Source organism: Clytia hemisphaerica, unplaced genomic scaffold (genome assembly GCF_902728285.1).
Source record: "Clytia hemisphaerica strain Z4C2 unplaced genomic scaffold, Clytia hemisphaerica genome assembly, whole genome shotgun sequence".
Classification (NCBI taxonomy): domain Eukaryota; kingdom Metazoa; phylum Cnidaria; class Hydrozoa; order Leptothecata; family Clytiidae; genus Clytia; species Clytia hemisphaerica.
The window spans coordinates 125,702-143,349 of NW_027104031.1; the positions used below are offsets into that span (position 1 = coordinate 125,702).

General features: G+C 35.2%; 2 protein-coding genes across 2 annotated transcripts in view; one reads left to right on the forward strand and one right to left on the reverse strand.

The window, feature by feature from the left end:
* LOC136811678 (cilia- and flagella-associated protein 44-like) overlaps window positions 1-17,648 on the reverse strand; it is a 59,884-nt gene that overhangs the window by 4,771 nt on the left and 37,465 nt on the right. The window contains exons 22-34 of the mRNA XM_067068306.1: window positions 8,261-8,317; window positions 7,557-7,630; window positions 6,958-7,121; window positions 6,443-6,478; window positions 5,970-6,064; window positions 5,650-5,760; window positions 5,042-5,230; window positions 4,383-4,457; window positions 3,848-3,957; window positions 3,445-3,556; window positions 1,429-1,646; window positions 843-971; window positions 64-178 (exon numbers count right to left, since the gene is read on the reverse strand). Of these exons, the coding sequence (XP_066924407.1) occupies window positions 64-178; window positions 843-971; window positions 1,429-1,646; window positions 3,445-3,556; window positions 3,848-3,957; window positions 4,383-4,457; window positions 5,042-5,230; window positions 5,650-5,760; window positions 5,970-6,064; window positions 6,443-6,478; window positions 6,958-7,121; window positions 7,557-7,630; window positions 8,261-8,317 (1,485 nt within the window). The remainder of the gene's footprint in view (window positions 1-63; window positions 179-842; window positions 972-1,428; window positions 1,647-3,444; window positions 3,557-3,847; window positions 3,958-4,382; window positions 4,458-5,041; window positions 5,231-5,649; window positions 5,761-5,969; window positions 6,065-6,442; window positions 6,479-6,957; window positions 7,122-7,556; window positions 7,631-8,260; window positions 8,318-17,648) is intronic.
* Window positions 9,491-13,755, forward strand: LOC136811663 (neuronal acetylcholine receptor subunit beta-3-like). Its single transcript, XM_067068291.1, has 4 exons — window positions 9,491-9,636; window positions 10,131-10,282; window positions 10,653-10,807; window positions 12,456-13,755. Exons 1-4 carry the CDS (start codon window positions 9,567-9,569, stop codon window positions 13,753-13,755), a joined length of 1,677 nt encoding a protein of 558 aa, XP_066924392.1. The 5' UTR covers window positions 9,491-9,566.

Below are 17,648 nucleotides of genomic sequence, written 5' to 3' on the forward strand. Positions count from 1 at the left end.
AAGCCATGTCTCAAAACATCATTGAAGGGGGTTCCGGCTCATGGTGTCAACAGCTGAATATACCTTATCCTCGAGTTCATCTCTCTCTTGCATCTTGGTGTAAACTTTTTCGGCTAAACCATTCTCACGTTTCTCAAAGTCTTTCAGTAACATGCATTCTTCGAAAAGCGTCACTTTCCTGGAACAAGAACGAACATGTTTGTAAGCGTAGTACCGATATCTCAATAGCACACCGCTACGCAAACGTCGTAATTATTACTTTCAACATTTGACCGAAATTCAATCCCACAATCCTTTTCATCTTGATTCGTAATGCGTGCAAGTTATTACTTTTGTATTGTCAAAAAGTGTAATTGACTTGCAAAATCAATTAATGCAAAGGATGATGGGATTATAACTCGGACAAACAGTAATTTTGATATCTATTTTTAGAATCACTCCGGTATGCTATTGAGTTGAGAGAGTAATTTTGACTTGGAGGTCTAGAAACGAAAGCACTGACCAAACTTTGAAAATACACATTAATTCGAAACATCATAAATGCTAACGGGTTTATATTGTCAGAATATTAAAAATTTAAGAGTGAAAAGTGCATTTACATCATAGTAAGGATTATTGTGAAATGCCAGTGATTTAAAATTTGACACGGATGTGGAGCAAGATTGGTCAAAGAGAGGAAAAGAAAAACATTTTTTTGCTTATATCAGCATGACCATTGCAATGTCTTCCAAGGACCCAACAGCTGATTGGTTGAAATGACGTATTTTACGTCACTTACAACCAATCAGCTGTTGGCTAAATCCGAGATGTTATCATGAATAGCCATAGTTTGTCTCACTTACCTTAGCTCAGCATTCTTTAAAATCGTATCCAAGTTGACCTTCTCATGACGTAGTAGACGCAGAACAGCATCAAAGAGGATCAGCTTCTCGCGAATTTCACGTAACAGTTCATCACGCTCGTAGGTTAGCCTGTCAGATGAGTTTGAATTTCATTAGAATGGATCATCAAACTTTTTTATTTTTCTTGGATATTTGAGAAAATCGGTGAAAATATTCTTCGGCAAAAAGTTTTGTTACTTGCCATTGATTTTAATTTTACCTTTTACAAACAAATAGTTTTTGCCGATAAAAAATTTTAGTCGGCAAAAACTAAAAGTCAAAAATAATTTTCGGCAAAAAATTCCTTGATTAAAAAAATTTGTTCTTTTTTTTTCCGATGATTTTTCTACCGAAAAGGTGTAACCTTCCCCCCACCCTAAAAAAAACTTGTTATGCTATCAAAGAAAATACGGCAACAAAAGTGCATAAAGAAAATTTGATTCGCGAAACTGAATTCCATCAAGACATGCAAAGCTCTGCAAATGATCTGACTAACAAAATTCTCTAGATGTGAAGAATTTCAGTATTGAGGCATCATGTCTCAAACCTTATTTCTTGTTCTTTTTCAATCATCAATTGAAATTCTGATTTTTCATCTTCATTATCATCTTGTTCAAAATCTCTTCGCCCTCCTTCACCCATATCCGGTGTTTCATACATTACACTTGAACCCGATGGCGGTAGACTTGAAAATGTGGACAGAATTGAGGCTGAACGGAGGCGTGGATCATTGGTTGCACGTGTGGTCGCCTTACTGGTATGTGTCTGCATTAAACAAAGTCATACTGGAGTTAAAAAAGATTCAATAAATACAAAATGAAGTTGTGATTTCGTAAAGGCAGGGGAATCTGTCTAAATACTGTTTTGGCGCCAATGGTGTCCGCTTTACTAAAAGAGTTGTGGCTTTCGAAAAGTGTTCGCTAGGAATTTGAGGTTGGAAAATGAATCTGGCGGAAAATCGAAATTGGGACCCATTTGGACACTTTCAGATATCTTATGATGAGACGAAAGCAGCCGACCAAGCGACCTTTTCTTAGGATATGTTCTTAGCAAAAGTCGGAGCTGGAGATCTTAGAATGTTCTAATTGAGGAAAATAGGGTATAATCGAGAAATTCTGATGTTTTTATTGCCAAGGCAATTGTAAAAATTTTCAGAGTATTTCAGACAGGGGGTACTAAGTTTTAGAGACCACTGACGGGTGAGTGGTCAAAATTAGCAAGTCAAAAACAGCTTACTACCACGTATACTATAAGGTGTACCTTGGATTAAAAGCTGATTTTCAACTTAGTACCTTGTGTAAATTTGACCTAAAATGCAGTTGTGACCAATAATTTTAGGGTTCGCGACAAAAAGTTCGATACTTCAGTATCTAAAAATGTCTTAGAAAATTTTTTTTAAGGAAAGCAGACGGAAGTAAAAATCTATGACACTTTTGATATTGCGCTCTCGTTGACCCTTTTTCGGAAGAATTCTATGTATAATATGTGCTTTTGGGGTGGTACTTTACTTTCCCATCAAATTATCAGGATTTTACAGGGTATTTCGAGGTAGTTTTGGGGTGGTCTATCTACACTGAAGACATACTTCAATTCTGCACCAAGGTGGTCAAACTTCTTTCCAGAAAACAAGATCATACACATTTTTGGCACTGGTAAATACCCATGAACCCCCTGTTTAAGACAGTGGTAAAATCAAATTAAAATTTGTGTGTCCTTGTTGAGTATTGACCATAGAGAAGTTAATAAAAACCGTAGGAAGACAGCTTTCACCGTCTGTTTTTAATAATCAAACCTCTCAAAAAAAGAAGCTAAAGTCTGTTCACGATAAGTATGCACTCTTTTTTCTTTTACCTATAACTTTTGAAGAAATTCTTCAATCTTTATAAATTTGGTATCGTTGGAAAGATATTTGTGAGTGGAACAATTTGAAATAAAAAAGTCTTTAAAAAAATTCTAAAAACAAAGATGAAAATGAAGAAGAAAAAAATGAAGATCTTGTAGAGAAGTGCTATAACTTTCATTTTCATTGGAGAGATTTTTTGATCTTAGGAGGTCATCACTGTGAAAAAATTTTACTAAAATATTTATTCAAGATAAAGTTATGATACAAAGTTTATAAGTGATTGACCCCAAAAAACAGCAGAAAACAGGAGAAAACAGCGTTTTTAGACGTCAATCAGCTTATAACTTTGTTTGATATCTTTTGTCTGAATGATTATTTTTGAGAAATTTTTTCACAGTGATAACGTTCGATAATCAAGGATTCGCTTCAGTGAAAATATAGTTATAGCACTTTTCTACAAGATCTTCATTTTTTTCTTCTTCATTTTTATCTTCATTTTTAGAACTTTTTTATCGATTTTTTTACTCCAAATTGTTCCACTCACTAATATCTTTTCAATGATACCAAATTTATAAAGATTGAAGAATTCCTTCAAAAGTTATAGGTAAATGAAAAAAGAGTGCACACTTATCGTGAATAGACTTTAAAAAGAAATATAATTTTCAATGGTGTAGTCATATGTATTGATTCACAAAAACAACATATGAATTAGAATGATACCTCTATAGCTGGAACAGTGTTGGTGGTCGAGTTTTCATCAACGCGTGTAATTTCCAGACCTAAAACATTCTTTCGGAATTCGATCAACGTCTCCTTTGTATATTCAAGTTTCCTAAAAATTTCATGTTTAGTAAATCAGATTTATCAAATCTCAGTCACGAATCTTCAGAATGAGTTACTGCATATCGAGACTTGTGTGGTTAAGCTACTTAATTCCCGGCTTTGTTGAGCTTTTGCCTGATAGTCAATTCTTGACTCGTAGGGTTTTTTTACATACCTTAGATAGTGGTAATAAAAAACGCCACATGAATGTCAGTAGCTAGCTAGCATTCGTTGTTATCTCTTTGGAATTTCGAATAAACGGGATTCTACTGTAATAATTACTGAAGAAAAAATTTCTTACTTTTCCGGTTCTTCTTCGGGCTTCATTTCAGGGACGGCTGGTAATGTCACGTGACATCTTTTGGGCAAATACGATTGGACGATTTCCAGTTTATCTACAAGCTCCTTGATCTAAAAAGATGATTGGAATCGTTAGTTAGTATGCGAAACGCCATACTAGCAATATACAATGTATACACTCAGATCTATATTAAAATTACACCCCAGGACATAAGAAAAGGTATATAAAGCAAACAACAACTTATACAAGCAACTAGATTTTTAAGAAATATACAAAAACAACACCATATGCAAAAGGCGGCCTCAGATCCTTTTCATCGTCCAATATATACTTAATAGCGTTATTTTGGAGTTATAACTTGGCCAGTAAATTTATAATACAGATCAGAGAGGACAAGTAATTCATTAAATTTGTCTTACAAGTTCTCATAGTATCAATTTAAATTGTAAGTAAATCAATAGACACAATTAATTTTTTTTTAACCGAGAAAAGGTGTTTGGTGTGATACTCAGATCAGTGAACAGTATGTCTTTACCTCAGCAATGCTTTCGATTTTACGATTTCTTAACATCAATAGTTTGTCGTTGAACTTTTTCTTCATATCATGTGTCTGGAATTTGCGGAAAAAGAAATAGTAACCATGCACACCCAAATGATTTGATAACAATACATATGGAATTCTCGTGGGGCTGATTCAGTCCAAAATCGACAACAGTAGACAGTAGACTCTTGCTTATTCGAATCTTCCTATATTCTAACTTATTCCAAGTCACCATCAATGAGAAACTCACTTAAAATACTTTCGAAACTCTCTGTAATTCGTTCAAATAAGGTTCCCCATTCGTGTTCGAATTAGAAATAATCAACTGTACGTCTAGATGCCATTGACAACGTTAAGTATGAAAAGGTAGTTGGCAAAGTGGAAGGTAACAAACTAGGTAGTTGTTTCTGTGTAATACAGAGGGGTTATATGAAAAAGTGATAACTATTACGTGATGATGTTATTTATAGTAAGTAACTTTTTCTTTACCATACTCTACTTAGATTTAAGAATCACTTAAGAATATTTTAAGACTAAAGATTGAACATTTTTAAGAACTATAAGACCCTTTCGATTCTTAGAACCTCAATAATTAGTGCAACGAACAGAAGAAAAAAACTTAAATATCATTTAAGAGTTGTCCGAAAACGTACCTGTCGAATGAGGGAGAAAAGTTCTGATCGTTTCTTCTCTGCATTAACTCTTTCATTCTCAGGCACCACAAAGTCAGCTGCTGTCTTCAACTTGAAATCACCGATCGTTTGCTGAGCAAGCGCGATCGCTTCACAGTCCTCTGGATCTTCGTAATTTTCATCGGGTTGGTTTTTGTAGAGCTCCTCCCACTAGTGAAAGAAAGTAAAAAAAAGTAAGTAAAGATTTCCATAGCTACCAAGTTGGGGAGGGCGCCAGTCTTTTCTTTCTTTTGCTTATTTTACCCTTGCTGAACATTAAACAAAGAGCCATAGATAACAATTTTTCCAGGCTTTGATACGAACAGGCCAAGGATTGAAACGACAACCGTAGCCGAAAGTTCTAATATTACAAAACTTGCCTGCTCAAATGAGCACACATTGCATAAAAGAATTTCCCATCCACGAGTTTTGTACCAGTCCCTTCGAGGCTTTGAAATCAATGATCAACATACACTTGACTCCCTCTAATCCGATCTTCAAGGGGACCAAAGACATTCTTCGAATTGGAGAGGGTTGACTGCAGTTTAAGTTCTTTGTCAAATAAATGTTGGTGACGAACAAGTACATACCTCTTTTTGTCGAGCGATTCTTTTTTGTTTTCTTTGTTCAGCTTTCTCGATCATCTTTGCCACTTTTCCTTCCAACTTTTGTGCTGGTTGGTTGGGTGTTTGCTGCTGTTTCTGTAATAGAAAACAATTAGGGGAAAAGATAAACGAGATGACATGAAGAAGTGCTACGAGGGAAATTCTGGAGTTTTTTATAAGGTACTTCACTAATTGTTCATTCGAAGTAACAGAGTTGACGTTCTTTAGAAAAAAAATATTTTATTACAGGTTAACAACCACCCAAATCAAAAAGAGCTTATAAAAACTGCAACTTGTCCCCTTACCTGAGCTTGAGCAGCCTGCTCTTCTTTTTCTTGTTCTTCAACGAGAGTGCTCGTTTTACGTTTTCCCATTGAACTCTTCCGATATGTTGATTGTCCTAAAAAGGGAAGGTAATTTTCTAATGAATTAGAATGGTGAAAATGCAAGGTGATTTTCTATTAAGCTGTTCTGAGTAAAACTATAACAAACAAAAAAAAAATGAAATATTCTAGAAACGCTGAGAATCTAATTCGTGATATTCATGACGTAATGTTTTATATGCAACGGCTAAAAAAAGACCGAGTGTCTGCCACTAATTTTTAATTTTAGCAAACGTCCGGGCTATTCTGGATACTTCCGTATAAAACATTACGTCATGATTATGATGAATAATCTTTATCTCTTTACTGAAATAAAACAATGACAAAAACTGTACAAAGTAATAACGAGGGCTAGACTATACACTTATATAAAATGACTGATCTAGCAAAGATACCTCTCTCCCTTTTCTTGAACGCTTTGGATGCCATAACTATAATATGAAGTTGGAAATCGATTTAAACTACCTATACTTTAAACAAATACAACAAAATTGAAGCGAAGTGTAAAATTTTCTTTTCGACGACTTCACCAGCATTAAGCTTATTAGGTTATGCCTGTTAATAAAATACTTTGCACTAATACAACTATTTAAATATACAATACAAGATGAAGAACACGGGGTAAAAATATAATAGTTGACCAGGTAAAGGAGCTGCAATACCCTTCTAACTTTCATCAAACAAAGGTAAGATCGGACGAATGGACGAATATCAGTTAATTTAAAGGACCTCCGATAGGTAAATAATGAAGCACACGAGGTAAATATGTAATAGTCGACCTCGTAAGGGAGCCGCAATAGCCTTTAACTTTCATCAAGCAAAGGTACGAACTTGATTTCAAACTCGGAAACAATTATATTGTATAAATCCACCATGACGGTTTTTTATCGCAAAAAAACTGTGGACTAACCTGCTAAGAAAGCACCAGCACCGGCGAAGTTCATTTTCTCTTGGTTTTCTTCTTCTTTGTTGACAAATTCATCAGAAAGTTCGTTTGCACGAAATGAAGAGACAGAATGTTCAGTTAAGAAGGAGTACAACACGATGCGATCGCATTCGATCAGTGCTTTGTACCTGTCAATGAAAACAGAAAGTATCCCTCAATACTTATTTTCAAAAACGTGACTTAACTTAGACTGTATATCCAGGCTGTAAATCTTTTTTATTTTCTGGTTTACCGCCTGGTTTTTCTAATTCGATTTGCTTTCGAAAATCGTAAGGCAGCACATGCGTAATATGTCGATTCAATTAATGCGCCAAGCTAAAAGAGGTGGACTGGGGTTAAAATATGGTTACAAAGGTAATGGAGTCACAAGATCTGGTTTCCACTTTGTCTGACCGTTTTAACCATCTCTTTAAACCGGTATTGACATTTCCAAAATTGTCGATTCCCCTGAGTAAACTTTCTGTGGCCAGCCTTTTCCCCAAAAGCACGTTTCTCGAGTGGATATTCCCGAGTGGATGTTCCCGAGAACGGACGGCTGAACAAGAATAAATAAACTGAGGTACCTCTGATGTAACTTTTTGAACGCAATCTCATGTTTCTCTGACTCCCACGCAGTCTCCTTCTTCAACAACTCAACCTTTGAAAAAATGGTAAAATAATGACAAGATTTAAGAAGATTGATAGATTTGGACCAGACTCGAAAGAATTGAAATTCCAGATTTTCACTTAAAAGCAATGCTAATTCTTTTTTTTTTCTATCTATTCCCATTTTTTGATAAAATTATCTCGTATTTCATAACGGATTCTCCTTTCCAAATTTTTAAAGTCAAAATAATTACGCTTTGATTTGACTGGAGCAACAAACAAAGATACTGTTTTTGTTATGTTATTTACAGCTCACCGACATAGCACAGAGTAAAAAGGCAGCGCATAATAAGGACTGACGTGGAAAGGTTAATACCACGTTCAGATGTTATGGTTTCGGAAACAAGTGTAAACGTAAAAATTCGAAACGTTAAAAAAGAAGACGTTACAGAGCAAAACAGATCGAAACGGTTTCGCTCCACTTTTTTCATCAAAACGGAACTGCTCCGTTAACTTGCTCCGAAACGTTCCGAAACCAATATGAACACACTCGATCCGTAACGAAAATCATACCGGAGCGAACCAGAACAGTAACGTGTAAATGTGAACAAAGTCTAAATCAGGTCGAAAACAAAATGAAAATTTTAAACTTGTTACATGAGATCTAAAATACCATTCTCACCTTGCTTTGAGTCTCATCCTCAATATCAATTCTCATCTGTGGATCGATGATGAAGTCCTGGAAAAAAAGAAAATTCACCCCTGTATCAGTCATACAGTGTATTTCAAGCACCACGATCTTCATGTTAGGTTGAACTTTAGTACCAGTCAATCAATAACGGAAGATTTCCTTCTCAAAGAACTAGTTCGGTGGCGAAATGACCTTTCTTTTTATGTAGTGTAATATATTCATTGGTCCTTAGGTCTTCAAAACCTGTTTTTCTCAATCCGACAAATCAGGGGACAATTTTCTATGGAGGTTGAAGGGGGTAAGGTCATTTTGGTCTAGAGATCCTTAGAAAGTCAATTTTGACCAAAACTGATTGTTCCATCTGATAAAACTTAGAGTCGGCCAAACCAGAAAAATAACCCTATTTTGGAGTTCTATTCTTAAGGCTCTGTCAGCTTTGTAAGCCTGGAAAAATCTAGCTTTTAAAACCTGAAGTCCCAAGAGACCATATAAAAAGAACATGAAATAAAAGCCCATTACATCAATGCATGAAACCAGCGGTATTGGTTAAGAAAAATAATGATTCTTTTAATGAAATATTACTGTTTTACATCATTCAGGTCTTACTTCCTGTAGCAAGTGTTCGTCAACTACGTTTATGGAAATCACTTTACATATATGTGAAGAAATTTATAGAATTTCATATATACTACTTTTTACGGTCTCGACCCCGGACTAAATGCAGAAACTGAAGCTAAAGGACAACAAAAATCAGAAACGGTAGCGAAACAGTTTGTAAAAGTACGTTACATCATCTAGTTGAAGAGGCAACATAGCTCTAGAAATGGGATGGTTTGGATTTGATTCAATTTAGTATTTCCCTTAAACTTTCTTTGGTAAGTTTTCTAATGTTGGCTTGAAATTTTATCCTAAGCCTCCTAAGCCAAGTCTGCAGGAGGAATTTATAAATCATTCGTATAGAAAAGATATTATGAAAAATTTGACTCCAGTGAAAATTAATCGAATTAAAAGAAAAGTTTCTCAAAACAATTACTTAGCCAATAACAGAGAGTTGGTGGGAACAAAAAACTATACAATAATTAAAGATTTTTTCATATATCAAAATATTCTAAAAATATATGTCTAAAGGCCATTATTATTGATGTTTTTTAGAAAAACATGAAAAATCAAATTAAAAATTATTAGACTTTTTAAAGGTCCAGCGAGCAAGGAACAGGAAAAACCATCAGAAATTTCTAAAAACACAAAAAAGATTGATGGTTCAGATGATAGTGAATAAAAGTTCAGAATACTTTAAATGATGGCTGGACTACCTTTAACGATCTGCAAACTCTTAATTTTCACAATATTCAGCCGATCAGGACCAGGTATCAGGCCTATTTATAACAAACTTTAGATTTCATGGTTAAGGGAAGAACTAATTTACTTAAGGGAAACAAGAAGAGGGGTAATCGCCTGAGCTGAAAAAGGAAGCATAGACTTTTGACAATAATTCTCATAAATCTCAGTATTGAAATAGTTTTTATGAATTTGGCGGATGTATCTTGAAAAATCTTTGAATCAGTGGGTCATTTGATCAAAAGCCCTCTCAATGAGAAGAGAAAATTGATGTCTATGGAGGGAGTAGGTGGCAAATATCCCAACCAACGCCAGCGCAAATAAATGTGCCTGATAAATTTTCTTATTGTTTAAAAGGACTTTGTCTTATTTTGGGCAAGCGAAGCTTGTTTTAAAAATAGCAAATTAAGGTATGTTGACAAAAGCTATTGATCGGGACAAAAAAGTATAGCAAGCTAACCAATCATTTATTATTAGCCGGTCATTGAGCTTGAAAGCTAATAATGATAAACATATTTTCAAGGTGTGGTCCATGGTGCAGTGATGACGAATGAGAAACGATTGATCGATGATCTACTGAGGAATTACAACAAACATGTCATACCAAGACATAATTTCACAGAATTCCCAATCGAAGTAGAATTGAAAATACAATTGCGTAGAATCATTGAAATGGTAAGAATTTAGAGATATTGATTTAACCTCTTTTTTTTGACTGTGGTTCATGACCAACTCCTTGCTGAAAATCGGTTGGTTAATGTTCTGGTAATCAATGTTCTTCGCTCGTAACATTTTGCGTGTCGCGATGTGTCAGTGACTAAATCAATTGCTTGAGAATAGTGTTACTTTGAATTGAATAACAAGTTGTTTACCTAGAGTGGTTTTAGTATCAATATGGGGCCGGCGAGAGTGGTGAATAAATAAAAGTTAAGTATGAATACCAAAAAAATTTGGAAGTTACACATTTTATTGACCGATAAGGAAAGTCAAATGCTGTCAACGAAGAGGGCCAACGTAAGGTACTGATATCTCTTTCTTATTATAGCGTGAAACAGAACAAAGCTTGGTGACAGACATTTGGTTATCACAGATCTGGCGGAACGATTTCATGAAGTGGGATCCGAAAGAGCACAGTGGTATCGAGTTTGTCAACATCCAAAAACAATCACTATGGTTACCTGATACCCTGATCATTAACGAGTAAGTGTGTGGCGTGCTACAGAAGGAATAAGGGTCAAATAATAGTGCAGGAGAAAAACTAAAAGTGGAAGTTTGACCAACCACACAAACGTACAAGTTTTTTATAAGAACAAACTATATAAGAACAAGCTTCGATGGCCAAAATATTAAGAACAAAAACAAGTTAAGAGCATTTTAAGGCTTAATGGACTCTTAAACAACCAATTTCTTAGGAAATTGCACACAAATACTCAAAAAAAGGTGAAATTAAGAATATTTTTAGACTTAACACTCAAAAACCTGAGAAAATCCGAAGGCTTCAGAAAGTTTGGATATTCTTATCAAAAACGTGTATGTTCTTAAGGCAGTCAATTCTATCGTTGACAGGTTTTACTTTTGCCGAGTAGGAAAAAGGGAGCTAGGAGGTAAATGTAGTGCGACCTTGTGACTAACAATGGTAAGAAGAAAGACAAATTCAAAATAATGAGAGGAAGCATCCTTGCTGATATTTTGACTTTCCTCATTTTAAGAAACAGATGAAAGGTCATTTAAAAACGAGAGAAGAAAAATTATGGACGAACGCTTAATGGAAGCTAATTGCAGATAATGACTCTATTCTGAGAATTTTAATTATTCTATTGAGAGTAGAGAGACATCCTTCATCCTTCTTTGCAACATCAGTTTAAAGAGAAGGAAGAGATTAAATAGCATCTCTAATACCTCGCTTTAAAACTAGTGCAGAAAATAGACATCGTATGAGGTTTACGCTAATCAGTATAGTCTGGTAAGAAAAATCTGATAAAATGGGATGTTTTTGTCTGTATTCCCAGCTGCGCACAACGTTGTTTCAGCGTTTATCTAACGTTCACAACGTCCATATAACGTTAGATGAACGTTGAACCAACGTTGTGTGCCAGCTGCATTTAGCTAGTTGCTAATCCCTAGCTGCTGTTGCATCATTTAAAGCAAAAAAGATTCAAGCTGTTTCCTCTGAGGTTGTTTACGAACAAAACGTATATCTATTTAGTTCGAAAAGTGACTCATTAGAAAGTCAACAACAACAACAGCTAGAGAAACCCCACCCAAGTTTCTAAATTCCTGCTAGTTTTAAATAACAACAAATCTCAAAAGCCCTATCTCAAAAAATGACGAGAATCATTCTTACTATTCTTCAAAAATATAAAACATCATAAATTCAAGTATTACCGACAGTTTACTTTTATCGGCGATCCAAAAAATATCTACAATCTGATTGCTTAAAAAGAGTACAATATATCGTGTATTTTACATGAACAAAATTTAAATTGACGAATGTTGTTGCATTGTAGCGGTAGTAGCAATCTGACGTAATTTTGCTATAAAATTGACCCACGTTTTTTTCCAACATAAAAAGTGCATTTTTTGGGTCACCGATAAGCCAGTTATCAGAAATTCGCTCTTACAATACGTACAATATGGAAATGTTTCACTCGTTCCGGATTTTCCGTATATTTTCCTCGCCTAAAGGCTCTGAAAATATTGTACGGAAAAATCTCGGAAATCGTAAAAAATTTCTCATATTGTACTAGCAACTGTCCAATAACTACTACATAATGTAGGAGAATGTCGACTAAGATAAGATATATTCTGGTTTATGTTTTGTTTCTTATAAAAAACCTCATTTCTTTAGCCTGAGCAACGCAACCAATCAACATTTCGAAGACAATTCTACGTACGTTAATTTACGTTATGACGGCGTACATCAGACGTATATCCCTCTCATCATCCCAACCTCGTGCGCGTTAGACCTTAGTACGTTCCCTTTCGATGAACAGACGTGTTCTATCATGTTTTCAGCATGGACGAGTGACGAATCACGAATTCGGTACGTACATCGAGAAAAATTCCATAAAGGAAGCTATACAGAGAGCAAAGCATGGGAATTGCTATCAGGAAACATTCGAGTGACGAGCACGAAGTACGAGTGTTGCATAAACCCGTTTTCAGGAGTTGTATTGGAGATAAAGTTACGGCGAGTTTCGTTATTTTATGGGATTATTTTGCTTTTTCCCGTCACAATGGCTTGGATTCCCATTTTGTTAGGTTTCGTTGCTCCAACAGCGAGCGGGGAACGAATTTCGTTTAGTATTAGTGTACTTTTGACGCTTGTTTTTTACATCGAAGTGGCAAATAAAGCACTACCACGGAGTTCGAATCATATTCCACTTTTTGGACAGTATTACGCAGGGGTGGTCGTTGTGATTGTGTCCTCGACCCTTGTAACGGCCGTTGTAACCAAATGTTTTCATAGCCGCCATTACGAAATGGGTTCTGACTTCAACGGATTTCAGAAATTTTTGTTGACCGTGGGATCAAAGATTCCTTACATTGGAAGTAAATGCGAACGAGTGATCGATCTGAAGAAGAAAACCGTAGAAGCAGCTAAACTACGTCGCAAAACATTTCACGATATCTTTCTGTCTATGTCAGAAACGGCTTTCCAAACAGCAGGAATGGATGTAAGTAGCGAGGAGAGATCACCAGGGTTGACAGGAGATGAGGAGAGAATCCATCGAGTTATCAGGAGAGTGCAACAAGTTTCATTGGATGAAGGATTCGTGGAAGAGAATGGTGAACAATCAAAAAATTCGAAAGCCAATCTGCGCAGACGCGTTGAAGATAAATCAAAACAACAACAAAGTGACGTCACTTCGCAACCTAGTGGTAATTTACACGTTACAGAGCATCGAAAGAAGCTGCAACGTCTTCATTGGATATCGAAATACTTGGGAAAGATAATCGAGACAATGAGACGTAGAAGAAACAGGGATATCGAGGCAAGTAAACAAGAACAATATGCGAACGCGATAGTGGATTTGATTGATCGTCTCATGCTGATCCTCTTTACATTGGTGTTAATGGGTTGGTTTGCATTGACTATCGGATTATCCTTATGGAGGATGACGCAACATGTGGCCCATGATCATTAATTAAAAGACCAAACGATTTTGAAAACAACGAATATAGCACTTCGATATAATTGACATTTAAAAGTTAGTTAGAGTGTTTCGAGTTTTATGATAAAGTAAAACAGCCACAAAAAGATTGAGCTGTTCCCTTTAATATCCATACCTATAAGGGTAAACAAATCTTTTCAAGCCGAAAAAATTCGGAGATTGTGCGGATATCCTCTGGTAAAAAAATTGCGAAAGACTCATGGAAAAAAGAGTACTATTGCTTATGAAAAATTCAGGTCCCTGGAAATTCCATAAAGAAATTCTTGAAATCCTTGGAATATAAACGAGCATATCATTTCACCTCCGGAAAAAGGAAAAATAGGTAGACGATACGTGATCCAACCCCTTCGAAACAAGATCAACTCAACTCTGGAAACTCATAAGAAATTCAAAACACTACCTTAAACTGACAATCATGTACGAATTTCACTGCGGGAAGCCTCAAGTAAACTTAAAAGAATTTTTAACTTTAATTAGTTATAACGTTTCGAAAAGGATCTCTGAGCATCCGAAAAATACGTTATTTAAAATATTTTTCTGCATCACTACTCGTATTTTTGGAGAGACTGGTTCAATTTGGGAATCTGGACCTCGGGTTGAAAATTTCTTTTGAAGAAGTTTATAATCATATCATCTATTTGCAAAACCTCAAGTTCAGTGGTATAAATGGTTTTGGGTTTCAATGATTTTGAATTTTCGAGGATTAGAGTTCCCCCTGAGAGAGAACATGCGACTTGGTGTTAAATAAACTTTTGAATTCATTTATGTCGGCTCAACATGTCCCTAAAATGACATATTCTTTCCAAGACTGACTTTTAAGTATCTACTAGGGGGGGGGGGGGGGGGGGGGGGGGGGGGTGGGGGGGCGGGGGGGTCAAAAATTTTTCCCACTAAAATTTCATGTCTTTAGGGACATGCCTAATCAAATTCTGCAAATTCAGGCATTTTTTTAAATTGTCAAACCTTTTGATGCAACGCTCTTTTCAGACATTGAGGTTCAAACAAAAAACACTTTATTTTACGAGACAAGCAGGTTTTTTTGCGACTTGCAACACTCTTGGATGCGGCGCTAAATAGAGGAGATTACTTGAAAGAAACTCTTGTAAAAAATTTGAAAATGAATGTGAAAAACAGTTTTTTAATAAGTAAAAAAAAAATTTATAGCAAACAGATACGAAAGCAATCACATTTCAAATAAAGCCTTAGCAACACGTAAATAAATAACATCATAGTCATATGGCAGAAACTAAAATTATGCTTTAGAATAAACATAAAAGAAAGCAAAACATATTGATTTTGTTAAAATTTTAATCAAGATGTTTTATCGAACATTAGTTTAGTCGAGTTTAGTCAACATTCTAATACTTCAGATAAAAGAATATGTAATAAGCTGTATACCGAATGACAATGAAAAGAATGTAGTGTACAGTACAGCGGAGTGAGAATGAAGCATATAAAAAGGCAAATATATGTTAAACGGCCTTTAAACTGCTGTCAGCCATTTGGTAATTAATGTAATCTGAAAACTTTCAAAAGGTATATGTCATCCTATTATACGCATACCCTGGTTATTTGTAAAAGACATTCATCACTCACTACCGGTGCCAAATTTGAAAACGGCATATCGAACGGCTTATCATTGATTGGGTAATTATAATACACGATTTTTTTAATAAGAATAGTGTTTTTCCAATTCATCATGGATAATCTTAACTTTCTGGGGAAAATAATCCTGAAATATTCTTACTGTATTCTTTTAGGCTAGAATCAAAATCCAGCCTAAATCTAGCATGCTATACATATCTCAAGCTAAAATTTAGCACTTTTGTGAAACATTTTAGCATTGCTGGGGAATTAATGGCAGTTTAGGGGTAAATTGCTCTAAAATTGGAATTCTTCGGTTCAGCCATGGTCAGTCCTTGATGGTGGTATTCTTAGCATATTCTTGTTTTTTGGCTAATTTCATCATGAATATTCTTGTAAAGTATATTCTTATAAAAAAAAAGCGTGTGTTTCAACCTGAATTCCTCATAATGGGAGATTTTTGGCCGTGAACATTTGGATCCATGTAGGCAAAACTGATATATTTTTAAGGACCAAATATAGGTATAATTTGATAATTTGATACTGATTATTTCTGAGATATATAGTTGGGTCTGAAAATTTGCGTAACTTGGGATAACTCTCGTTTTATCATTACTAAAGTCTATTCACGATAAGTGTGCACTAAATTTTGCTTTGCTTGTTATTTCTCAACCAATGCTTCAATCTTAACCAGCTACATGCTGAATGGACCTACCTGAAGATTGATGTAATAAGACAATTGAAAAATGGGAACAATAGTATGAAAATGCAGAATAATACGAGAACAACTCGAGAAATTCATGGAATCCGGCGATTCTCGGCTGTTCTGGCGATTTTTAGAAAGTTCCTGTACCAAAGTCAGTTTCATGCTTAATCGTGGAAATTCTTATAAATGATGTTTTTGTTTGAAAAAAACAAAGACATGAAACGAAAAAATCCAATGAAAATCTGCAAAAACGGAAATTTCCGGCTTTTTTGGCCGGAAAAAACATTTTCTCAAAATTCGAACTCGGTCATGATTTGAACATTGCGAATACGCATCATTCTGCAAAAAATCAGAGAAAAATAAGGATGAATATTCGAGAAAATGTCAAAAAAAACGGTTTTTCCGGCATATTTCCGGCATATTCGGCCGGAAAAAAATGTTTTTCGAAAATCTCGCTCCGTCACATTTTAGGTATTGTCATTTTGCATCAGTGTGCAAAATTTCATAAAAAAATATAAAGTACAGCTCGAGAAATTCAAGAAATACTGTCTTTCCGGCGAAAATAAGGTTGTTCCGGCCGGCGATTTTTGAATAGTTTCCGGCCTTCCAAAAAAAATTTTATTGAAAATTGAAACATGCTTGATGGTGGGCATCGCTATTAATAATGTTTTTGAATGAAAAAACAACCAACTATAAGGAAAAAGTCCAATGAAAATCCAGAAAAACGGCGATTTCCGGCATATTTCCGGCATTTTCGGCCGGAAAAAATTTTTCTCAAAAATCGGACTCGGCCATGTTTTGGGCATTGTTAATACGCATCTTTGAGCAAAAAATCAGAAAAACTAATGATAAAATCTCGAGAAAGTGCTAAAAAGCCAGTTATTCCGGGATATTTCCGGCATTTTCGGCCGGAAAAATTTTTCTTCCGAAAATCGCGCTCTGTCACATTTTGGACATTGCCATTTTGCATCATTGTGCAAAAAATCAGAAAAAACTAATGAGCCAATCCCGAGAAAAGCTGGCAACAGACGAACGAACGAACGAACGAACGGACATGGGTTAATATAAAGGACCTCCACCGGGGTACCTGGAGGTAGGTCCAAAAAGTTTGGTATCGTTGGGAAGGTAGGAAGGAGCTTATTAATTTACTGTTAGTTTTTTTCCGTGATATTTGAAAAGAACATGAAGAAAAATGAAGAAGCAAAAATTTAACTTTTTATAGCCGTATAAACGTTATTATTACATCTTTGGAAAGCTTAAAGCTATATACTTTTACTAGGAAATATCTATAATTTGAAATTTACAATATTCAACAGAATGAAAAGTAGATTGACTGATTTTTCTGAAAAGAAATTTCTTACACAATGTAAAATTCCGGGGGTGACAAAGTGGTTTCTTATGGGATGCAGTAATCACCAATTGAATATTGCAAATTTCAAATTCGTTCGTTCGTTTGTTCATTTGTTTTTATTATTTTTTGCACAATGATGCAAATTGGCAATACCAACAATGTGACGGAGCCTGATTTTCCGAAAGTTCTGTCTTCGAAGAATACAGAATAACTGCCTACAAATAG

What these genes read in the sequence shown, in the direction of transcription:
- LOC136811663 (XM_067068291.1), top strand. Translation starts at nt 9,567, where the DNA reads ATGATGGCTGGACTACCTTTAACGATCTGCAAACTCTTAATTTTCACA. An exon ending in ATTCAGCCGATCAGGACCAG is followed by an intron (nt 9,637 to 10,130) that starts GTATCAGGCCTA and finishes CATATTTTCAAG; the next exon opens with GTGTGGTCCATGGTGCAGTG. An exon ending in TGCGTAGAATCATTGAAATG is followed by an intron (nt 10,283 to 10,652) that starts GTAAGAATTTAG and finishes TTCTTATTATAG; the next exon opens with CGTGAAACAGAACAAAGCTT.